At 43.5% G+C, this 20,870-nt stretch overlaps 1 protein-coding gene across 1 annotated transcript in view; it reads right to left on the bottom strand.

Moving 5' to 3' along the window:
* The window catches only part of LOC122553785 (dedicator of cytokinesis protein 2-like), a 1,227,980-nt gene that overhangs the window by 973,384 nt on the left and 233,726 nt on the right, over positions 1-20,870 (bottom strand). The window contains exons 14-15 of the mRNA XM_043698147.1: positions 15,234-15,358; positions 7,092-7,190 (exon numbers count right to left, since the gene is read on the bottom strand). Coding sequence (XP_043554082.1) covers positions 7,092-7,190; positions 15,234-15,358 — 224 coding nt within the window. The remainder of the gene's footprint in view (positions 1-7,091; positions 7,191-15,233; positions 15,359-20,870) is intronic.

Raw genomic sequence — 20,870 nt, 5'->3', positions numbered from 1 at the left:
GAGAAGGGGTCGTCAGAGGGTGGGCGAGAGTCTTGGTTAAAGAAGTAGGTGCGGAGGCGAAGGCGGCGGAAGAATTGTTCGATGTCACGCCGTGTGTTGAACTCATTAATCCGAGAGCGTAGGGGAATGAAGGTGAGGCCTCTGCTGAGGACTGATCTTTCATCCTCAGAGAGGGGTAGGTCTGGGGGGATGGTGAGGGGGATATGGGCCAAGTGCTGGCAGGTGGGACTAGATTAATTTAAGATATCTGATCAGCATGGAGGAGTTGGACCAAAGAATCTGTTTCTGTGCTGTACAGCTCTATGGATGTATGACTCCTAGTCCCTGAGGTGGACTTGAACCCAGATATTGGATTAATAACACCCTTGGTGTTAAGTTTTGTTTGACAATACTCCTTGCAAATGCTGTAATGATTCGCTTCATTAAAGACACTATAAAAATGCAAAATACTGTTCTTTTCTCCCCAAGAGTAGTGACCTCCCTGAATAATATCTGGAATAATTGCAAGACCTGAGGATTTAATGAAACCTTGGGATAATTATCCATCCATAAATATATAGGGAATAATCAGGAAGAGGAAAGAAGGAAGAACACCAGAAATTAATACCAAAAAAGAGTGGTGGCAGTGAATTTATCCTTAATATGTTGGCAGAGCTGGCAAATTATATTTGACCCCTGTTTGTATCCATCCATTAAAATCCAGGGGAATTGTCAGGAACAAAGAAGAAGAAAAGCTCTACACTGCACGATAAAGCTCCAATAGGTTCCTCAGACTGAGGGGAAATGCTGGACTTGTGACAGTTCCTTCTACACTATCCTCTTGGATTCACAGGCAGAAAGGGAGATTGGAAGCCCATTTTTGAGGTGAGCATGCAACTCAGAAAGTTCCCTTGCAGTATGATTAGATTCCCTACAGTGTTGAAACAGGCCCTTTGGCCCAACGTGTCCACACCGACCCTCCGAAGAGTAACCCACCCAGACCCCTTTCCCTCTGAATGATGGACCGAACACTATGGGCAATTTAGCACGGCCAATTCACCTGAACTGCACATCTTTTGACTGTGCGAGGAAACCCACACAGACTTGGGGAGGATGTGCAAACTTCTCACACACACAGTCACCCGAGGCTGGAATTGAACCTGGGACCCTGGTGCTGTGAGGCATCAGTGCTAATCACTGAGCCACCGTGTTGCCCTACCAGTCAGCTATTGTCAGAAGATAGTCGTATGTTGGTCTGTATTGTAACTGAGGTTGAATACATGATTAAGGACATTGTGCTGTGACCCTCGCAAGGATAAACCTAGGCCACAGTTTTAGTGTCTATACCTAAGGAAGGATAGTTTTGCTTTGAAGGGAGTGCAACACATGAAATCCTGGGATATGATTCACCAAGGAGGAGAGATTGAACAGAATGAGTAAAAGGAACCTGCTGTTTACAGATGATTGGTGATTTACTGAAACCTATAAAACATTGAGAAAGTAACAGAATCATTTCTGAGAGGATATTTGCCTCTGCATAGTGAGTTCTGAACAGGGCTCGTGGTTGTTATAATATTGGTTGCCACATCTAGCAACATATTATCAACAGATACACTGCCACCAGTCCTTCTTTAGATGTTGGTCAAGCTACTGTTAGTCAAGTAGAGAAAGATGTTCACATTGTCAGAAGTGGGTTCAATCTTGGTTTAAAAATAAAGGCGTAATACTTACTATTGAAGCATTGTGTTTCTGCGATACAGTGAATATCACGTTCACTTAACATGTGAACATGATAGCTAGTTCTGAACCAAGCAGAAACATCAATTCAACTTGTTGCAAGGTTGGTTAGCTCAGTCAGCTGAATAGTTGCTTTGCAATGCAGAGTAACACCAACAATGTAGGTTCAACTCCCACAACAGCTGAGGTCACTATGAAGGACTCTCCTTCTCAACCTCTCCCTTTGCCTGAAGTGTGGTAACCCTCAGGTTAAACAACCACTAATCATCTAATGAGAAAATGGGACTATGGTGACTTATTATGTATTAGTAACATTGTATCCAAGATACAATTGCCCCTTGTGAAACATCAGGGTCAATTTAAAAGTAAATACTTTGAGCAAGTACATTACTACTTCAACTACATAATACTGACAGCAGATTTCCATCCCCAAAAGGATATTTGTGAACTGGATGTGTTTTTACTACAATCAACATTCAGCATTAGGCTGGCTTTTTATTCCAGATTTTTATTGAATATATATTTCATTATCTGTCAAGGTCAAACCAAAGTCCTCAAACATTAGCCAGGGATTCTGGATGACCAGCACAGTGACATTAGCACCTGCCTCCCCCCAACCAGTGTTCTTCATGTGTTCATCAGAGTGTGTCCTAACGATTATCCTTTGTGTTAACAGTGTGTAGTTAAAGTAATAATCTGTTCTTGCTCTTAGTATTTACTCTTAAATTGACTCTGATGTTTCACAAGGGGCATGTAAATTCTTTTCGATTCTGTTGGAATCAGGAGATAAAGCGTTGAACTCAAGATGATCTGACGGAACCGCAGAGTAGATTCAACTGGTTATATCACCTACCTCTATTCATATTTCTTGTTTTAATTTGTACTGTTTAAGGTTAGAGGGTGTGAGTGAGAGAACGCATTTGGCTGCCTCTTTCCTGACCAGCAGCACAATAATAGATCAGAGTCAGAGACCCCCTGGTGTTTCTCGATAGAGGATGGCAGCCCCCATTTCCAGTCTGCTTATTGACGAAGCATCTCCCAGTATCGGGTGAAGGCCTAAGCCTGTGAAACAGTGGGCTGACACTTAACAACTGAATTCAGAAATGCAGCTCGTCAGGTCGAGTCTGTGAACGAGCACACGTCCTGACCTGAAGACCGGCCTGGGGAGGGAACCTGTTACACCATTCACTCAGACACCAGAAAGAAAATGAACTGAAGTAGCAGACAGCGTGGTGTCAGGGCAGGGAGAGTACAGCTACACAATGTGTAAAGTGTGACTCCAGTCTGTTTCTTTACACAGTGGACATGAATGTTTCTCAATAGGTTGTGAGTCAAGGCAGAAAAAGTTAATTTTGCCTCAGTTAGACAGAGTTAATCTGTTGCTTTTACAGAGAAGAAATCAGCAAGTGACACAAACTCTTTCAAGACATCACTATTTACAGAATAACCTCGGTTATCCAAACAACAATTATCCAAATTTTGGATTTTCCGAACAAGATCTCAAGGTCTTGTAAAAAAGTTATCAGTTATCCGAACAATCAGTTATCTGAACAAAATACTCCTTGCTCATCATCTCATTTGGATGATCAAGGTTGTTCTGTATTTCCCTATGCTTCTATGTCTTTTTCCACAGTAAATACTGATGTCAAACAGAAGAAACATATGCATCTCATGCAAGTTTCGACTGAAGATGTACCTTGGTAGTGAGCGGATATCAGATTCAGGCTGTCACTCCAGGATCACAATGAGGCAGCACCTCACCTTCACAGAGCACATCTTTTGGATGAGACACTAAATATAGAATCTATTGGGCTCATGGAAAAGATTCCACTGCCATTGGCTGGAAGAATAGGAGCAATCTTCCTGATGGCCTGACCAACATCAGCAATACAGACTGTCTGAACATTATCATCTCCCTATTTGTGGGAGCTTTCTGGACTACAAACCAGATGCTGTGCACTGTAGCAATGACTACACTTCAAGGTATTTATTAGTATAAAGCATCTTGGGATGTTTTGAGGCTGTGGATGGCACTATGTAAATGCCAAATTGTGTTTTTCCCACATACCATATAAATCCATCTTTCATAAAACATCACAATCTGTCAAAATCTTAGCAGTAACATTGAAAACACCTGAACATTCCACATTTGTCACCTTACCTAGAGTCTCATCATAGATTAATTACTAGGTATAATGATAATTGTTCATTTCCTAATCTTCTCCCTCTTGGGTTTTGTGATGTTCTTCTCAGAATCATGGAATCCCTACTGTCCAGAAATAGGCCATTCAGCCCATCAAGTTTGCACTGACCCTCTGAAGAGCTCTAGATCCACATTTCCACCTGACCCCATCCCAGTTTTTAACCATGACTAACCCATCTAACCTATATGTCCCTGGACACTAAAACCCATTTTCTTTTTGCATAGCCAATCTACCTAACCTGCAGATCTTTGGGTTATCAGAGGAAACTGGAGCACCTGGAGGGAACCCACATGGACGTAGGGAGGACATGCAAGCTCCACACAGACAGTCATCCAAGGGTGCAATCGAACCCAGGTCCCTGGTGCTGTGAGGCAGCAGTGCTGACCACTGAGCCACCGTATGGATGGTGGATGATCTCTTCGGAGCAAGCATGACCTTCTTCAACTCCATTTCGTTGCTCTCTGAGATTGCTGCTAGGGTCCATGTGTTACCTGCAGACTCCACCATACGTGGGGTGGGTCAATGTGGGCTTTGTACTTCTGGACAGCATAATCACCTGAGGGCTGGTGGCACCACGAGCTCCAGCTTCCACCTATCTCTATCCTAATTCTGATATGGGCCATGCCTCCAGAACACGTGAACAGGATGGAGCACCCCGAAGGTGAGAGCTGAGGACCCATTAAAGGTTGAGATTTCAGAAGTGTTGAGGGATCAGACGAGATGGACAAAAGGTGCTGGCCCACTGGAAACCCATCATACTGCTTTTCAAGATCAACTGCCAGTTCCCCCATGGCCAGCTGATTGGCAAAGATAGATGTTTGGGAAAAGCCAAATTCTACCACCTGTCCATGCAGTGGAGCCAAACACAGAGTGGGCACTGGAGGGGATGAGAGTTACAAGTTGGACATTGAACATAAGAATATATGAAATCGGAGGAAGAGTAGATCATTTGTCCTTTTGAATCTTTCAATCAGATTAAGGCTGTATCTGATTGCAGCTTTAACTCCACTTTTTTGCATACAGTCCCCCACCTCCCCCAGCTCCCAGAACCATTTGTCCATTGTCAATCAAAAATCTATCTCACTCAAGATGGAATATAATCAATGATTCAGCCTCCACTGCTCTCTGTGGTAGGAAAATCAAAAGGAGAAGACCCTTTGAGAGAAAAAAGTCTTCCTCATTTCCACTAAAAGTAATTCTAATGAGAGAGCAACCGATAGTCTTCTGAAAATGTATTGATTTTCACTTGAACATGTGAATTTGTATTTTGCAATACTCTATATGTTTAGGACGAATGCACAAGGTGAAGGGTGATATGGGCAGAGATACAAAACAGGCATGATGTATTTTGTTGCCCACATATAATACTCACCCAAGATTGCTTACCAAATAAATGGACAATGCATTACAATAAGGGCAGTCAGTGCATAGTGGTGTGCTGGTAATGTCAGCTGAATTGTAATCCAGAGGCCTGGTTGATATTGCGTTGATTTGAAAACATTACAAGTGAAGGGAAATGCTAGACTATGGTATATAGATCCTGTTGTTTAAATTGGTCTCAATGGATGCAGAATTAATTCCCTTTCAACGAACCACACACACACACACACACACACACACACACACACACACACACACACACACACACACACACACACCCTCAGGTGACTGTCTGTGTGGAGTTTGCACATTCCCCCCACATCTGCTCGCGTTCCCTCTGGGTGCTCCAGTTTCTTCCCACAATTCCAAGGTTTGCAGGTTAGGTTGATTGGCCATGCTAACTTGCCCTTAGTGTCCAGGGATGTACTGGCTAGATGAATTAGCCATGGCAATTGTGGGGCTATGGGGGCAGGGGCTGGGTGCTGGTGAGATGCTCTGCAGAGGGTCAGTGAGGACTTGATGGGCTGAATGGCCTCTTTCTGCACTGTTAGGATTCTATGATTGATACCGAAACTCCACTTTAAGGTGTATCTCATTCACTAATTTTACTGTTTTTTTTAATTCTGGACACTGCCTTAAATAAGAGTGTTGAGTACCACATAAATCTAACAGGGTCCCTCCACCTAGCCACCTGTCGCTGTCTCATGGGGAAACAAGGAGAAGTGCTGGGTCAGCCACTAGCCTTTGGGCCATTTGAGATTCCTAAGTGGATAAATGACAGCCAATTCTGGGCCTGAGTTGACCCTCACCCCCACCCCACCCCATCCCACACTTATCCATCACCGACTTCAGGGAAGGGAGGGTGGGTGGGTAGGGTAGCCCACGCCATAGGGGGAGCCTGAGCAATTATAGTTGCATCGGCTGGTGTTGGGCATAGGGAGGGTCTTATTTCCTAAGGCCATCTCTTTAAGACTTCAACTGATCCAAGACTCATGCCCCTCACCATCCATCATTAAGGTGGGTGACCCCAGTCCTACCTTAGCTCCACTTTATGGTGGCAATGGCTGCAGTCCCAGTAGAGACCACTAAGGCAGGTGGGTGCTGTTGAGACAAAGAAGCCACTAGCCATCCAGTGGGCCAGCAGGGGTGAGGGTAGGTGTAGAAGGGCCTCATTTCAAGGGAAAGAGAGGAGAGGAGGCCTCAGCACAAAGCAATTTAACACCAAGTCTCACCATTCAGTGGGGATGGGGCAGCCGATATTTTAGCTGGAGGGAGCAAGCAGATAGTAAGGACTGCAGAAACTGGAAGTCAGATTCGATAAAAAGTGTTGGACTGCAAAGACACAGCAGATCAGGCAGCATCGGAGGAGCAGGAGGGTCGACGTTTCGGCTTGGGACCCTTCAGCAGGGCTGGGGAGGGAGAAGGGAGCTGAGAAATAAATAAGGGAGGGGGTTTGGGGCTGGGGGAAGGGTAGGTGGGATGGTGATGGGAGTTGCCCCATAACATCCCATCCCCTTACACAAACATGCCACCACTCACACTCTCTCTCTCTCTCTCACACACACACACTCTTCTGAAATAAAAACACAAAACACTAGAAATACCCAGCACTTCAGGCGGCATCTGTGGAGTTTATGCTGTGGGTTCATTCCTATTCTCCTACCCTCTCATTTTACCATGTAAACATGTTAAGCAGCTCTTTGAACCTTCCACATTGTACTCTGTGTCCAGCTTCCTTGCTCTGGTTTAGATCTCCAATCAGGATGGAGTTAACATGAAGCATTCACTGACCTTGACAGTCTCCATCCAGCGCTGTTGCTTGAGCTGGTAGTAAACGACTGATTGGTAGTAAGTGACAGGTTTATCGCCGGCCCCTTGGCATATGGCATTCTGGGCATTGGAGAGCAAGAGACATTTTTTCAAAAATTAGAGCAGCAATTTCAACAAAGCCACACTTTTCACAAATGATTAATACTGCTCGCTATATCGTTTTGAGATAAAAGTTCCATCTAGTGCCAGTCCATGCTAGAAGTACTTCATTAATAATATGTCTGGAGTGGGTGGTAAAATTGATTACTTTTTGAGAAAGCACAGTGTGATATTCATGTGAGGCTGCAATAATGACATTACTTATAGAGAGACGACAGGTTGTATTTTAATAACGACAAACTGCTTGGAGAGATAACATCCCCTCAGACATTATAACAGGCAATACCTCTTTCTTTCTTGGCACTTGTGAGGTGGAGACTGACAGCATGGAAATAAAAAAAACAACTTTCTTCATGACAAAGCACACTGAGCTTTGGCCCATAGTGGGGTTCAGATGTGACACTGAGGCAGAATGTAATGGGTTCATCTGTTACTTCAAACACTTGATTGCAAAATTGAAAGTTGAACTGGGAAACTGAGGGAAAAGGCTCCATTGGTCAGGGTCATACCTGGCACATAGGAAGATGGTGGTGGTTGTCTGAGGTCAGTCATCTCAGCTCCAGGATATCTCTGCAGGAGCTCCTCAGCGTAGTGTCCTCGGCCCAACCATCATCAGCTCTGATGAAGAGTCATCTAGACTTGAAGTGTTACCTTGCTCTCTCTCCAAGGATGCTGCCTGCCCCACTGTGATCTCCGCAGCGAGTTTGTTTCAACGTGTGTTCAAAGAGCTAGAGGACTGAGGAGGTCACGGTGTTGTGGCAGTGAGATAGGGATTCACTGAATCTGATCTCCAGCATTATTGTTTTCAGTACAGATTCCAGCATCTGCAGTAATTTGCTCCAATCAGCTTCAGCTGCTTCAGCAACAACGTTGTCTCTATCACAAGGTCAGAACTGGGATGTTCATTGACGATTGTGCCATATTCAGCACCATTCACAACTCCTCAAATACTGAAGCAACCCAGGTCAAACTGGACCCTAGACTTAATCCAGGTTTGTGCGGACAAGTGACAATTAACATTCATAGGACACATTCACTCCACACCAATGTCAGGCAATCAACGACAGAAAACGATCACTCCTTGATATTCAGTGGTATTACCACTAGTGATCCACCACGAAAAACATCCTGCGGATTACCATTGACCAGAAACTCAGCTGGACTTGCCAATATAAACACAGTGGTTCCAAGAGCAGGTCAGAGGCTAAGAATACTGCGGTGAGTAATTCACCTCCAGTCTCCCAAAGCTTCTCCACCATCTGCAAGGCACAAGTCAGGAGTGTGATGGAATACACAGGAGTGTGATGGGTGCAGCTCCAACAGCGTTTGTGAATCATGACAGCACACAGAACAAAAGCAGCCCGCTTGACTGCACCACATCCACAAGCATCCACTCCCTGCATCACCAATGCCCAGTAGCAACAGTGTGTACCATACAATATAAAATCACCAAGTCTCCTTCTAAATCACAACCACCACTACCTCGAAAGGCAAGGGCAGCAGATATATGGGAACACCATACCTACAAACTCCCTTTCCCAAGCCGCACACCATCCTGATTTGGAAATATATCACCAATCCTTCAACGTCTCTGAGTCAAAATCCTGAAATTCCCATCCGAACAGCAGTGTGGGTGTACCTCCATGAAATAGACTTCCTTGTTTCAAAAAGGTAACCCACCGCCACTTTCTCCAGGCCAATCAGAGGTGGGTAATAAATTCTGGCCCAGCCAGCAATAACCACATTCCCTGAACAATTGAAAGAAACACTGAACTGAGAGTCCCATCGCAGCCTGAGGGGACAGGCTGCATTGTTAGACGTTCCATCTTTAGGATGAGTTTTTAAACTAAGATCCCATTTGTCCTCTCATTTAGCTCAAAGCACAACTTTGAAAAAGAGTATTGACATTGTCAAAAGAACATGACGCAGGAGCAAGAATAGGCCATTCGGCCCGACAAGCCTGCTGTACCATGCCATAAGGTCTAATCATGGTCTTGAAACCATTCTCCTGTCTGTCCTGCATAAACCTCGACTCTTTGTCAACCAAAAGTCTATGTAACTCAGCCTTGAGCATATTTCATAACCACTTTTAATTGAGGAACAAAAGTCAAAAACTAATAATCCTCTGGGAGGAGAAATTCCCTTCATCTTGGTCTTAAATGGGAGACCCTTTGTTTTATAACTATATCCCCTTGATCTGTGTTCAATTCTAGTCTCCCTGCTATAGGAAAGATGCTGTTAAACTTAAAAGGGTTCAGAAAAGATTTACAAGGATGTTGCCAGGATTAGAGGGTTTTTTGGTACAGGGAGAGACTGAACAGGCTGTGGCTGTTTTCCCTGGAGTGTCGGAGGCTGAGGGGTGACCTGACAGAAGTTTAGAAAATAATAAGGGACGTGGATAGGGTGAATAGTCAAGGTCTTTTTCCCAGGGATAGGGGAGTTCAAAACTAGAGGGCACAGACTTAGGGTAAGAGATGAAAGATTTAAAAGGGACTTAAGAACATAGAACATTACAGCACAGTACAGGCCCTTCAGCCCTCAATGTTACGTTGGCCTGTGGAACCGATCTGAAGCCCACCTAACCGACCCATTTTCGTCTATATGTCTATATGATCATTAAAATGCCCTTAAAGGTGGCGAGTCTACTATTTAAGGGGCAACTTTTTCACACAGAGGATGATGCGTGCATGGAATGAGTTGCCAGAGGAAGTGGTGGAGGCTGGTACAATTACAACATTTAAAAGGCAGCTGGATGGGTATATGGATAGGAAAAGTTGAGAGGGATATGGGCCAAGTGCTGGCAAATGGGACTAGATTAGGTTAACATATCTGGTCAGCATGGACTATTTCTAATAGTGGGCTGGCTGCACAAAGACCACAGGCTCAGCATGTGGTCTGAATGCTGGGAATTGTGGCCCAACCCGGAAACTCCTGACAGATGGTGCTACTTTTCTCAATCAATATCACTGAAGCAGATGAGCCGGTTACTATCTCATTGCTGATCGAGGGACAATGCGGTGTGTAAAGAGACTGCTGTGTTTCCTACAGTTGAGGGTTTCTGTTCCTCATAAGCATGCTGCACATAGCTAACGCCATACCTCAAACTACCCACGTACTAAAACCCAACATGTGCTTTTCAAATAGAAATCTATCCAATTTGCATCTAAATGAATTTATGATAACTGCAGAAACCATCGCCCTCGGACAACTGCTCCAAAGGCTGCTTTCTCACTGAAACATTCCTCATAGATTACTTTCAGAATTTCCGTCTCATTCATGCAGTGTCCATGTCCTCTTGTTGCATTGCACCGGACAAAGTGAAATAGCTTCTTACAGCTGCTCCCCTGAGAATCTTTCAATCTATCTTTGTCAGTGAATGCCTCCACGATTTACAATGTGGAGGAACCGGTGTTGAGCTGGGGTGGACAAAGTTAAAAATCACACAACCCCAGGTTATAGTCCAACAGGTTTATTTGGAAGCACTAGCTTTCGGAGCGCTGCTCTTTCGTCAGGAAGCTGCAGAGCAGGACCATAAGATGCAGAATTTATAGCAAAATATTACAGTGTCATGCAACTGAAATGATATATTGAACAAACCTAGATTGCTATTAAGTCCTTTCATCTTTTAGAATGGGTTGCAGGTTTCAGTTCATTAATATGTAAATCCCAGAACTTCTTTTAAGTCACGTTCTCAAAATAACTTAAAGTTTTACAACAAAAGGTGACGAATCAGCTCAGACAATGCATTAAAGGTGTGATGTTAGAGTCTGTCTGTATCCCAATCTTGAGTCAGACTGGTTCTAGTTCAAAAGTAGGAATTTATAAAATATTGACTGCCTGTGTTAACTGCCTGCAGATTGTGTGCTTTTTAAGGAAAATAGAATGTATCTGCAAATATAATTCTGCTGTTGGGGAGGTTTTAAACTAATATGGCAGAGGGTTGGGAACCAGAAGAGAAAACAGCGAGGTGGAGACTGGAGACTGTAAGAATTATGAAGATAGCATTAATAAAGGGAAGAGTAGGCAGAGAGCAGATGAGTGCAAAAAAACTGGTGGCCTGAAATGCATCTGCTTTAATGCAAGGAGTATAGTGTGTAAGGCAGATGAACTTAGGTCTTGGATTGGTGCCTGGGAGCATGACGTTATTGCAATCACAGAGACTTGGTTGAAGGAAGGGCATGATGATTGGCCATTAAATATTCCTGGATATAGACGCTTCAGACAGGACAGGGAGGGAAGTAAAAGAGAGGGTGGAGTTGCATTGCTGGCCAGGGATGATTTGTGCAGGGTAGATAGTGCCTTACCAACTTAATAGAGTTCTTCGAGGAAGTGACCAAGTTGACAGATGAAGACAGGGCTATAGATGTCATATACATGGACTTTAGTAAGGCGTTTGATAAGGTTCCCCATGGTAGACTAATGGAGAAAGTGAAGTCACATGGTCTAGGCAGCTGAGAACAGAATGGGCCCTGGAAGAATATCGGAAGAGTAGGACAAGTCTTAAATGAGGAATCAAGTGGGCTAAAAGGGGTCATGAAATAGCTTTAGCGAGCAGAATTAAGGAGAATCCCAAAGCATTTTATTCTTATATAAGAAGCAAATGGGTAACTAGAGAAAGGATTGGTCCACTAAAGGATAATGAAGGAAGGTTGTGTGTCAAATCTGAAAGAATGGGTGAGATTCTGAATGATTACTTTGCGTCAGTGTTCACTGACGAGAGGAACATGATGAATGTTGAGATTAGAGATAAAAGTTTGATTAGTCTGGATCACGTTGGCATAAGTAGGGAAGATGTGTTGGGTAGACTAGAGGTTATTACGGTGGACAAATCCCCAGGACCGGATGGAATCTATCCCAGGTTGCTGAGGGAGGCGAGAGAGGAAATAGCTGGAGATATCTTTGTGGCATTCTTAAATACAGGTGAGGTGCCGGAGGATTGGAGGGTTGCTCATGTTGTCCCCCTGTACAAGAAGGGTAGTAGGGATATTCCAGGTAACTACAGACCAGTGAGCCTGATGTCATTGGTGGGAAAGTTGCTGGAAAAGGTACTGATGGATAGGACCTATTTATATTTAGAAAAGAATGGGCTTATCAGTGATAGGCAACATGGATTTGTGCGGGGTAGATAGTGCCTTACCAACTTAATAGAGTTCTTCGAGGAAGTGACCAAGTTGACAGATGAAGACAGGGCTATAGATGTCATATACATGGACTTTAGTAAGGCGTTTGATAAGGTTCCCCATGGTAGACTAATGGAGAAAGTGAAGTCACATGGTCTAGGCAGCTGAGAACAGAATGGGCCCTGGAAGAATATCGGAAGAGTAGGACAAGTCTTAAATGAGGAATCAAGTGGGCTAAAAGGGGTCATGAAATAGCTTTAGCGAGCAGAATTAAGGAGAATCCCAAAGCATTTTATTCTTATATAAGAAGCAAATGGGTAACTAGAGAAAGGATTTATAAGAGCTGGCAAGTCATGTTAAAATTGTATAAGACATTGGTTCGGCCACATTTAGAATACTGTGTACAGTTCTGGTCATCACATTACTAAAAGGATGTGGATGCTTTGGAGAGAGTGCAGGGGAGGTTTACGAGGATGTTGCCTGGTATGGAAGGTGCTAGCTATGAAGAGAGGTTGAGTAGGTTAGATTTATTTTCATTAGAAAAAAGGGGACTGAGGGGGGACCTGATTGAGGTTAACAAAATCATGAAGGGTATAGACAGGGTGGATAGAGACAAGCTTTTTCCCAGAGTGAGGGATTCAATAACAAGAGGTCATGCTTTCAAGGTGAGAGGTGGAAAGTTTAAGGGGGATACACGCGGCAAGTACTTCACACAGAGGGAGGCGGTCATTTGGAACGTGGTGCCAGCAGAGGTGGTAGAGGCAGGCACAGTAGATTCATTTAAGATGCGTCTGGACAGATGCATGAGTAGGTGGGGAGCAGACGGATACAGATATTTAGGAATTGGGTGACAGGTTTAGACAGTTAATTTGGACTGGCTCAGGCTTGGAGGGCTGAAGGGCCTGTTCCTGGGCTGTAAATTTTCTTTGTTCTTTGTTCTTATATTTGTTCAGTAGCTGTAAACCTTTCTTTATTGTGGTGACCAGAACTATATAAAACATTCAAAGTGTCACTGATTTACACAGTAGCAGGACTACCTTACTGTTGCAAGTACACCAGCGCCTCTACTTCCTCAAAAGGCTGAGGAAATTCAACATGTCCACAATGACTCTCACCAATTTTTATAGATGCACCATACGAAGCATCCTATCTGGATGCATCACAGCTTGCTCTGCTCAGGGACATAAAAAATTACAGAGAGTTGTGAACACAGCCCAGTCCATCACAAAAATCAACCTTCCATCCATCCACTTCATCTACACTTCTCGTTGACTTGGGAAAGCAGCCAACATAATCAAAGATTCCTCCTGGTTATATTCTCTTGCATCCACTTTTGTCAAGCAAAAGATATAAAAGTTTGAAAACAGGTACCAAAAGATTCAAGAACAGCTTCTTCCCCGCTGTTATCAGACTTATGAACAGATCTCTCATATTGCAACATTTAAGAGGTATTTGGATGGGTCCATGAACAGGAAGGGTTTGGAGGGATATGGGCCGGGTGCTGGCAGGTGGGACTAGATTGGGTTGGGATATCTGGTCGGCATGGACAGGTTGGACCGAAGGGTCTGTTTCCATGCTGTACATCTGTATGACTCTATTACTCTATATTTGAGTTGATCTTTCTCTGCACCTTGTCTGTAGCTGTAACACTATATTCTGCATTGTGTTCTATTACCCTGATGTAACTATGTAAGGTATGATTTGTCTGGATAGCACGCAAAACAATACTTTACACTGTATCTCGGTAGACGTGACATTAATAAATCAAATCAAATCAAATCAAACTCAGCAATGAAATTTTAATACGTCTCAATGCTTGATGAGCTGCTTTTACTGTTGTCAAGTGTTGATGCAGTCACTTTCATTTCTTGTCAACCATTACCCAGAGCCCCAGCTAGTCCTAGTATTCCAGGTAGGAAGCTTGCAGTTCTCAATGGAGCCTTTATCTCGACAGACTGTAGTAATCCATATCTTTTGGATTTACAGCAATTGCATTGTTCATTGCTCTCTACCGGTACAACTGATACCGGTACCAGTACAAGGGGACATAAATTTAAGGTGAAGGGTGGAAGGTATAGGGGAGATGTCAGGGGTGGGTTCTTTACCCAGAGAGTGGTGGGGGCATGGAATGCGCTGCCCGTGGGAGTGGTAGAGTCGGAATCATTGGCGACCTTTAAGCGGCATTTGGATAGGTACATGGATGGGTACTTAATCTAGGTTAGAAGTTCGGCACAACATCGTGGGCCGAAGGGCCTGTTCTGTGCTGTATTGTTCTATGTTCTATGTTCTATGTTCTATGATTCTTTGCGGACTTCATTCCCTCAATTCATAGGGTTGGAGAGGACAGAGTGGAAGATTCCAACCAGATAGGACCAGGAATAGGCTCTTCAGGTGGTATGTCCGATCTGAATCTTACCTCCACATAGTCGGCTTGCCCAATAAAAGTCTATGATCATAATTTACCTTTTTTGAGACCAGGCGTGAGGACGGACGTGTGATAGATACTGGTCATTCCCACCAATCTACTGTGCACCAATCATTTGTGACTAGTCATCGAGTAGCGAGTCTCTTGGCCTATTGCAAGCCTCGACAGTAGCATCCCTTGACATGGAAAATAGGAGCAGGAATAGGCCATTCGGTCCTTCGAGCCTGCTCCACCATTAAATCTGATCATGGCTGATCTTGCAACATACTGTCCTGTTCCTGCTTTCTCCCCATACCCTTTGATTCCTTTAGCCTTAAGAACCGTACCTAACTTCTTCGAGAAAATATTCAATGTTTCAGCCACCACTACTTTCGGTAGCAGAGAATTCTAAAGGCTCACTACTCACTGGGTAACCTGCAATGGAGAGTTATAGGTTCCAGCGCTCTGAGGTTATCTTACCGGAATAACATCTCCTTTTTCATCGCAGACACACATCGTAACCTCAACGTTCTTCTGGGTGGTTTTGTTCTGTTTATCAAATTCTCCTTGGACCAGAGTGACGTAAATATCGTTCCGGACATCGCCTAGGTTTTGGAAAAGAAAAATTAAGTTTCCCCACTGAAATCTTCTGATACTTCTGTCAATCTAAGTGAGCACTGCACAGTCAGAGAGGCCACTGTTCAAAAGACACATTACCTCCATACTCCAGTCTGTCTATTGTAGTGGATGCTAAAAATTGTACGAGAGACAGAGAAGGTCTTGCATTTATACAGTGTCAGAGAGTCATCGAGATGTATAGCATGGAAATAGACTCTTTGGTCCAACTCGTCCATGCCAACCAACCCAATCTAGTCCCACCTGCCAGCTCCCAGCCCCATATCCCTCCAAACTCTTCCTATTCATATTCCCATCCAGACGCTTTTTAAATGTTGTAATTGTACCAGCCTTCACCACATCCTCTGGCAGCTCATTCTATACCCGTACCACCCACTTCATGAAAAAGTTGCCCCTTAGGTCTCTTTTATATCTTTCCCTTCTCACCCTAAACCTATGCCCTCTAGCTCTGGACTCCCCCATCTGAGGAAGAGACTTTGTTATTTATCCTATCCATGCCCCTCATGATTTTATAAACCTCTGTAAGGTCACCCCTCAGCCTCTGATGCTCCAGGGAAAATAACCCCAGCCTATTCAACCTCTCCCTATAGCTCAAATTCTCCAAGCCTGGCAACATGCTTATAAATCTTTTCTGAACCCTTTCAAGTTTCACAACATCTTTCCGATAGGAAGGAGACCAGAATTGCACGCAATATTCCAACAGTGGCCTAACCAATATCCTGTACAGCCGCAACATGACCTCCCAACTCCTGTACTCAATACTCTGACCAATAAATGAAAGCATACCAAATGCCTTCTTCACTATCCTATCTACCTGCGACTATACTTTCAAGGAGCTATGAACCTCTTTGTTCAGAAACAATCCCATGGATCTTACCCTTAAGTGTATAAGTCCTGCTAAGATTTGCTTTCCCAAAATGCAGCACCTCGCATTTATCCAAATTAAACTCCATCTTCCACTCCTCATCCCATTGGCCCATCTGATCAAGATCCTGTTGTAACCTGAGGTAACCCTCTTCACTGTCCACTACACCTCCAATTTTGGTTTCATCTGCAAACGTACTACCTATACCTCTTATGCTCACGTTTATATAAATAACGAAAAGTAGTGCCTTTCATTAGGATATTACAGAAGTACTAAAGCATAGTCACTAACATAGGAAATACAGTACAGTTACTGTCACAATTTGAGAAGGCAGCTCACCACCACCTTTTCAAGGGCAACCTGGGATGGGAAATAAATGCTGGCCCAGCCAGCAATGCACACGTCCCACGAGTGAATTGAAAAAGGCAATCTGCACCCTCAAACATCGCAGAAATGACAGTTTAGGGATAACTAGATAATCTGCTTTCGTGATGCTAGTTCAGGAATCAACATAGAATTGAGTGAGTAATGGGAGCGGGCAGGAAGATGGAGTTGCGAACGAGATGAGATCAGCCATGATCTTATTGAATGGCAGAGCAGGCTCAAAAAGGGGCTGAATTTCCTGCTCCTGCACCTCGTTCTAACGATCAGGAAATCTAAGAGAACTCACCTCATTTCCTTTGAAAAAAAAATGCCATGGGGGACATTTCATGATCAGCAAAAAGTGCAGATCGGACCCTGCTTTAAAGGCTTCTCTGAAAGGTGACGCCTTTGACAGTGTGGCACTCCCTCAATGTGGCATTGGGAGGAGAGGCATACAATATCTGTACAAAGTTTCAGATGCGAGGCTTAAACTCACAAATTTGAGATCAATTGGTAAGACGGGCACCAACTTGGTTACAGCTGTTAACCCAAGTTATGAAGAGATAATAGAATCTAGAAGAATCAATCAGTTACAGGCTGTTATATTTCCAATCTATCTTCAGCAAATCATGTTACATCCAACCACATTGACAGCATCCACCACTTTAATTACAGTTTTCTGGACAGTTAGGCTCTTTTGGAGAATATAATTATCTAAGAGCCGTAGGATTGGTTTTACATTTTTTTGATCTAACTTATTTTTCTAATCAAGCTGTTACCCCTACACACCACTGGAGCAGGTGGGACTTGAACCCAGGCCTCCTGTTACAGGAATAGGGACACTACCATGGTGCCGCAGAGGGCCCAAATGATTGGTTTTCCATGACAGTTTAACTTTTATCAGCAGTAACATGTTGACTTCTAAGCCCTCTGCTAACCTGGAGGCGAACTGAGAACATCCAGTTGGAGTCCTTTAATTGGCCCTCCGTGACTGCTAAATATTTGGTTTTGTGCCATTGCCCAACTCCACAGCAGGGCTGATGGGAAGGATGTAGACAGAGAACCAGCACCAAGGCTAGCATCTCCACGCATAGATCCAACCTTGCTCTCCATTCCTCTGGGATTGCTTGCCATCGGATTTGAAACCTGCAGCAGAAGTAGGAATGACGCCATAAACTAAAAGTTCATTCCACCTCAAAGATTCCTCTTCATTTTTAAACTTTGCCAATGAGTGGTGAGTTGCAGATCATTCAGGGGTTTGAGTTACTGTGGCAACTCTTGTTGTTTGGTTTTATGCCAGTCCATAAGTTTGCATTCAAGACAGACTGGTGGCAAAGAAGGAAAGGTCAAAGACTGTCTTCAGGCTTGTGCATCTTTACAATGTGGCGTATTCCATCTTGAGACTAAATACTTCAATGCACTGAATTCAGGTAGATATCAGGCTATAATTTTACTGTTACCAGTTAAATTTGTGGTACACTATTCCAGAAATGTTATCCCCTAATGCGAGTTCATCCAACCCACACGCTTCTCCATCATCTTAACACCACCCACACTGTGCTATTTATGTGCAGTGATGAGCAACTCTGTGACATCATCGCAATATTCCAGCAGGGTCCTGAAGACCTTGGAGCTACAATAGCAATGATGGAGATTCCAACTTCTTCCCATTATGTTGCTGACCAGGAACCCAACCCACCTTTACTGCCCCACCATACTGTTTGTTAGAAGGATCTCTGGATTGATACCCAATCTGTTTGAATGTGTTATGAAGACAGCTTACTTGGATATCAAGGGTTCTCAAATGGGACTCAAACCTAGAGTTTCTGCCTCAGGCACGATATCCCCTGTACCACAGACTTCCTTGACAATGAGGAGCAATACATGCACTACTGGGGTTACAAATGGGTTTCATTCCTGAGTCCATTTGTAAGTTGATTTGTGTACAAGTCAGAATACAATATAGAACATAGAACATTACAGCACAGTACAGGCCCTTCAGCCCTTGATGTTGCAACAACCTGATTGTTGAACCAATCTGAAGCCCATCTAACTTACACTATTCCATTCTCATCCATATGCCGATTCAATGATCATTTGAATGCCCTTAAAGTTGACAAGTCTAATACTGTTGCAGACAGGCTGTTCCACACCTCTACTACTCTTTGAGTAAAGAAACTACCTCTGACATCTGTCCTATATCTATCACCCCTTAATTTAAAGCTATTTCCCATTGTGCTAGCCATCACCATCTGAGGAAATTGCAAATTTACTCACCCATCCTTCTGTGCCCTCATCCAGGTAATTTATATAAATGACAAACAACAGTGGACCCAAAACAGATCCTTGAGGTACACTACTAGTAACTGAACCCCCTCAACCACCACCCTCTGTCTTCCTTCAGTTAGCCAATTTCTGATCCAAACCGCTAAATGACTCTCAATCTCATGTTTCCATATTTTCTGCAATAACCTATCATGGGGAACCTTATCAAGTGCCTTATTGAAATCCAAATACACAGCATCAACCACTTTAACCTCATCCACCTGCTTGGTCACATTCTCAAATAACTCAATAAGGTTTGTGAGGCATGACCTACCCTTCACAAAACTGTGTTGATTATCCCTAATCAACTTATTCATCTCGAGATTATTATAAATCCTAAATCTTCCAACACTTTACCCACAACCGAAGTAAGGCTCACAGATCCATAATTTCCAGGGCTGACTTTATTCCCCTTCTTGAACAAGGGGACAACATTTGTTATCCTCCAGTCTTTTGGCACTATTCCTGTAGACAATGATGACATAAAGATCAAAGCCAAAGGCTCGGCAATCTCCTCCCTGGCTTCCCAAAGAATCCTCGGATAAATCCCATCCGGCCCAGGGGACTTATCTATTCTTACACTTTCCAGAATTGCCAACATCTCTTCCTTATGCACCTCAATCCCATCTATTCTAGTAACCTGTATCTCAGTATTCTCCTTGACCACATTGTCTTTTTCTAATGTGAACATTGATGAAAAGTATTCATTTAGCGTTTCCCTATCTCCTCTGACTCAACACACAACTTCCCACTACTATGCTTGATTGGCCCTAATATTACTATCGTCATTCTTTTATTCCTGATATAGCTATAGAAAGCCTTAGGGCTTTCCTTGATCCTATCTGCCAACGACTTCTCATGTCCCCTCCTGGCTCTTCTTAGCTTTCTCTTTAAGTCTTCCCTGGCTAACTTTCAATATAGAGAATATAAAATAGCTATTCATAATTATAAGCAAACAATTACATATCAGATCCTTAAAATTAATATTAATATGGGATCTTATTTGTAACTACAAACATTTGTAAGAAATCAAGAGCCCCTTTATTTAGTCAATTGTCAGAGGCACTAGACTTTAACTGAGATAAAAGGAGGTTACATAGGATTGTTTCTCGGATACCATTTGTTTTTAGTCATCATGAGATGTGGTCATCGCTGACTGGGCCAGCATTTATTGCCTGTCCCTAGTTGCCCTTGAGAAGGTGGTGGTGAGCTGCTTTATTGAACCACTGCAGTCCACATGCTGCAGATAGACCCACAATGCACTTAGGGAGGAGCTTCCAGGATTTTGACCCGGTGACACTGAAGGAACACCGATATATTTCCAAGTCAGGATGGTAAGTGGCTTAGATATGGGTGTTGTATCTGTGGCCCTTATCTTTCAAGGCAGTAGAAGTCATGAGTTTGGAAAAGGTTACCTAAGGAGACTTGATAAATTTCTGCAGTCCATCTTGTGGATGGAACACACTGCTGCTACTGAGCATCGGTGGTGGAGGGAGTGGATGTGGCACCGATCAAGCGGGTTGCTTTGTCTGGTATTCTTGAGTGTTGTTGGGGTAGCACCATCCAGGCAAGTGAGGAGTGTGCCTTGTAAATGGTGGACAGCATCTGGGGAGTTGGGAGGTGACTTACTCTCTCCAGTGTTGTTAGACTCTGACCTACACTTATAGGTCTAGTCCAATTCAGTTTCTGGTTTATGACAACCTGAGGATATTGATAGTGGGGAATACAGCGATGGTAATACCATTAAATTTCAAGCACAATGGATGATATTCATATTATGTAATATTCTGATTCCCTCTCTGTTCTACCCAAGTCAAGACCATAACTTGCATGGATAATTTTCTCTATTTCATCTCAGTGTTGTTTTTTTTTTCAAAAGAAAACACAAACATCTAGGCTGACCTAGCAGAGGTCAAATGCCAAAAGGC

Source organism: Chiloscyllium plagiosum, chromosome 1 (genome assembly GCF_004010195.1).
Source record: "Chiloscyllium plagiosum isolate BGI_BamShark_2017 chromosome 1, ASM401019v2, whole genome shotgun sequence".
NCBI lineage: Eukaryota > Metazoa > Chordata > Chondrichthyes > Orectolobiformes > Hemiscylliidae > Chiloscyllium > Chiloscyllium plagiosum.
The sequence above is the reverse complement of the archived record's forward strand: the minus strand, read 5'-3'. Positions and strand labels throughout refer to the sequence as shown.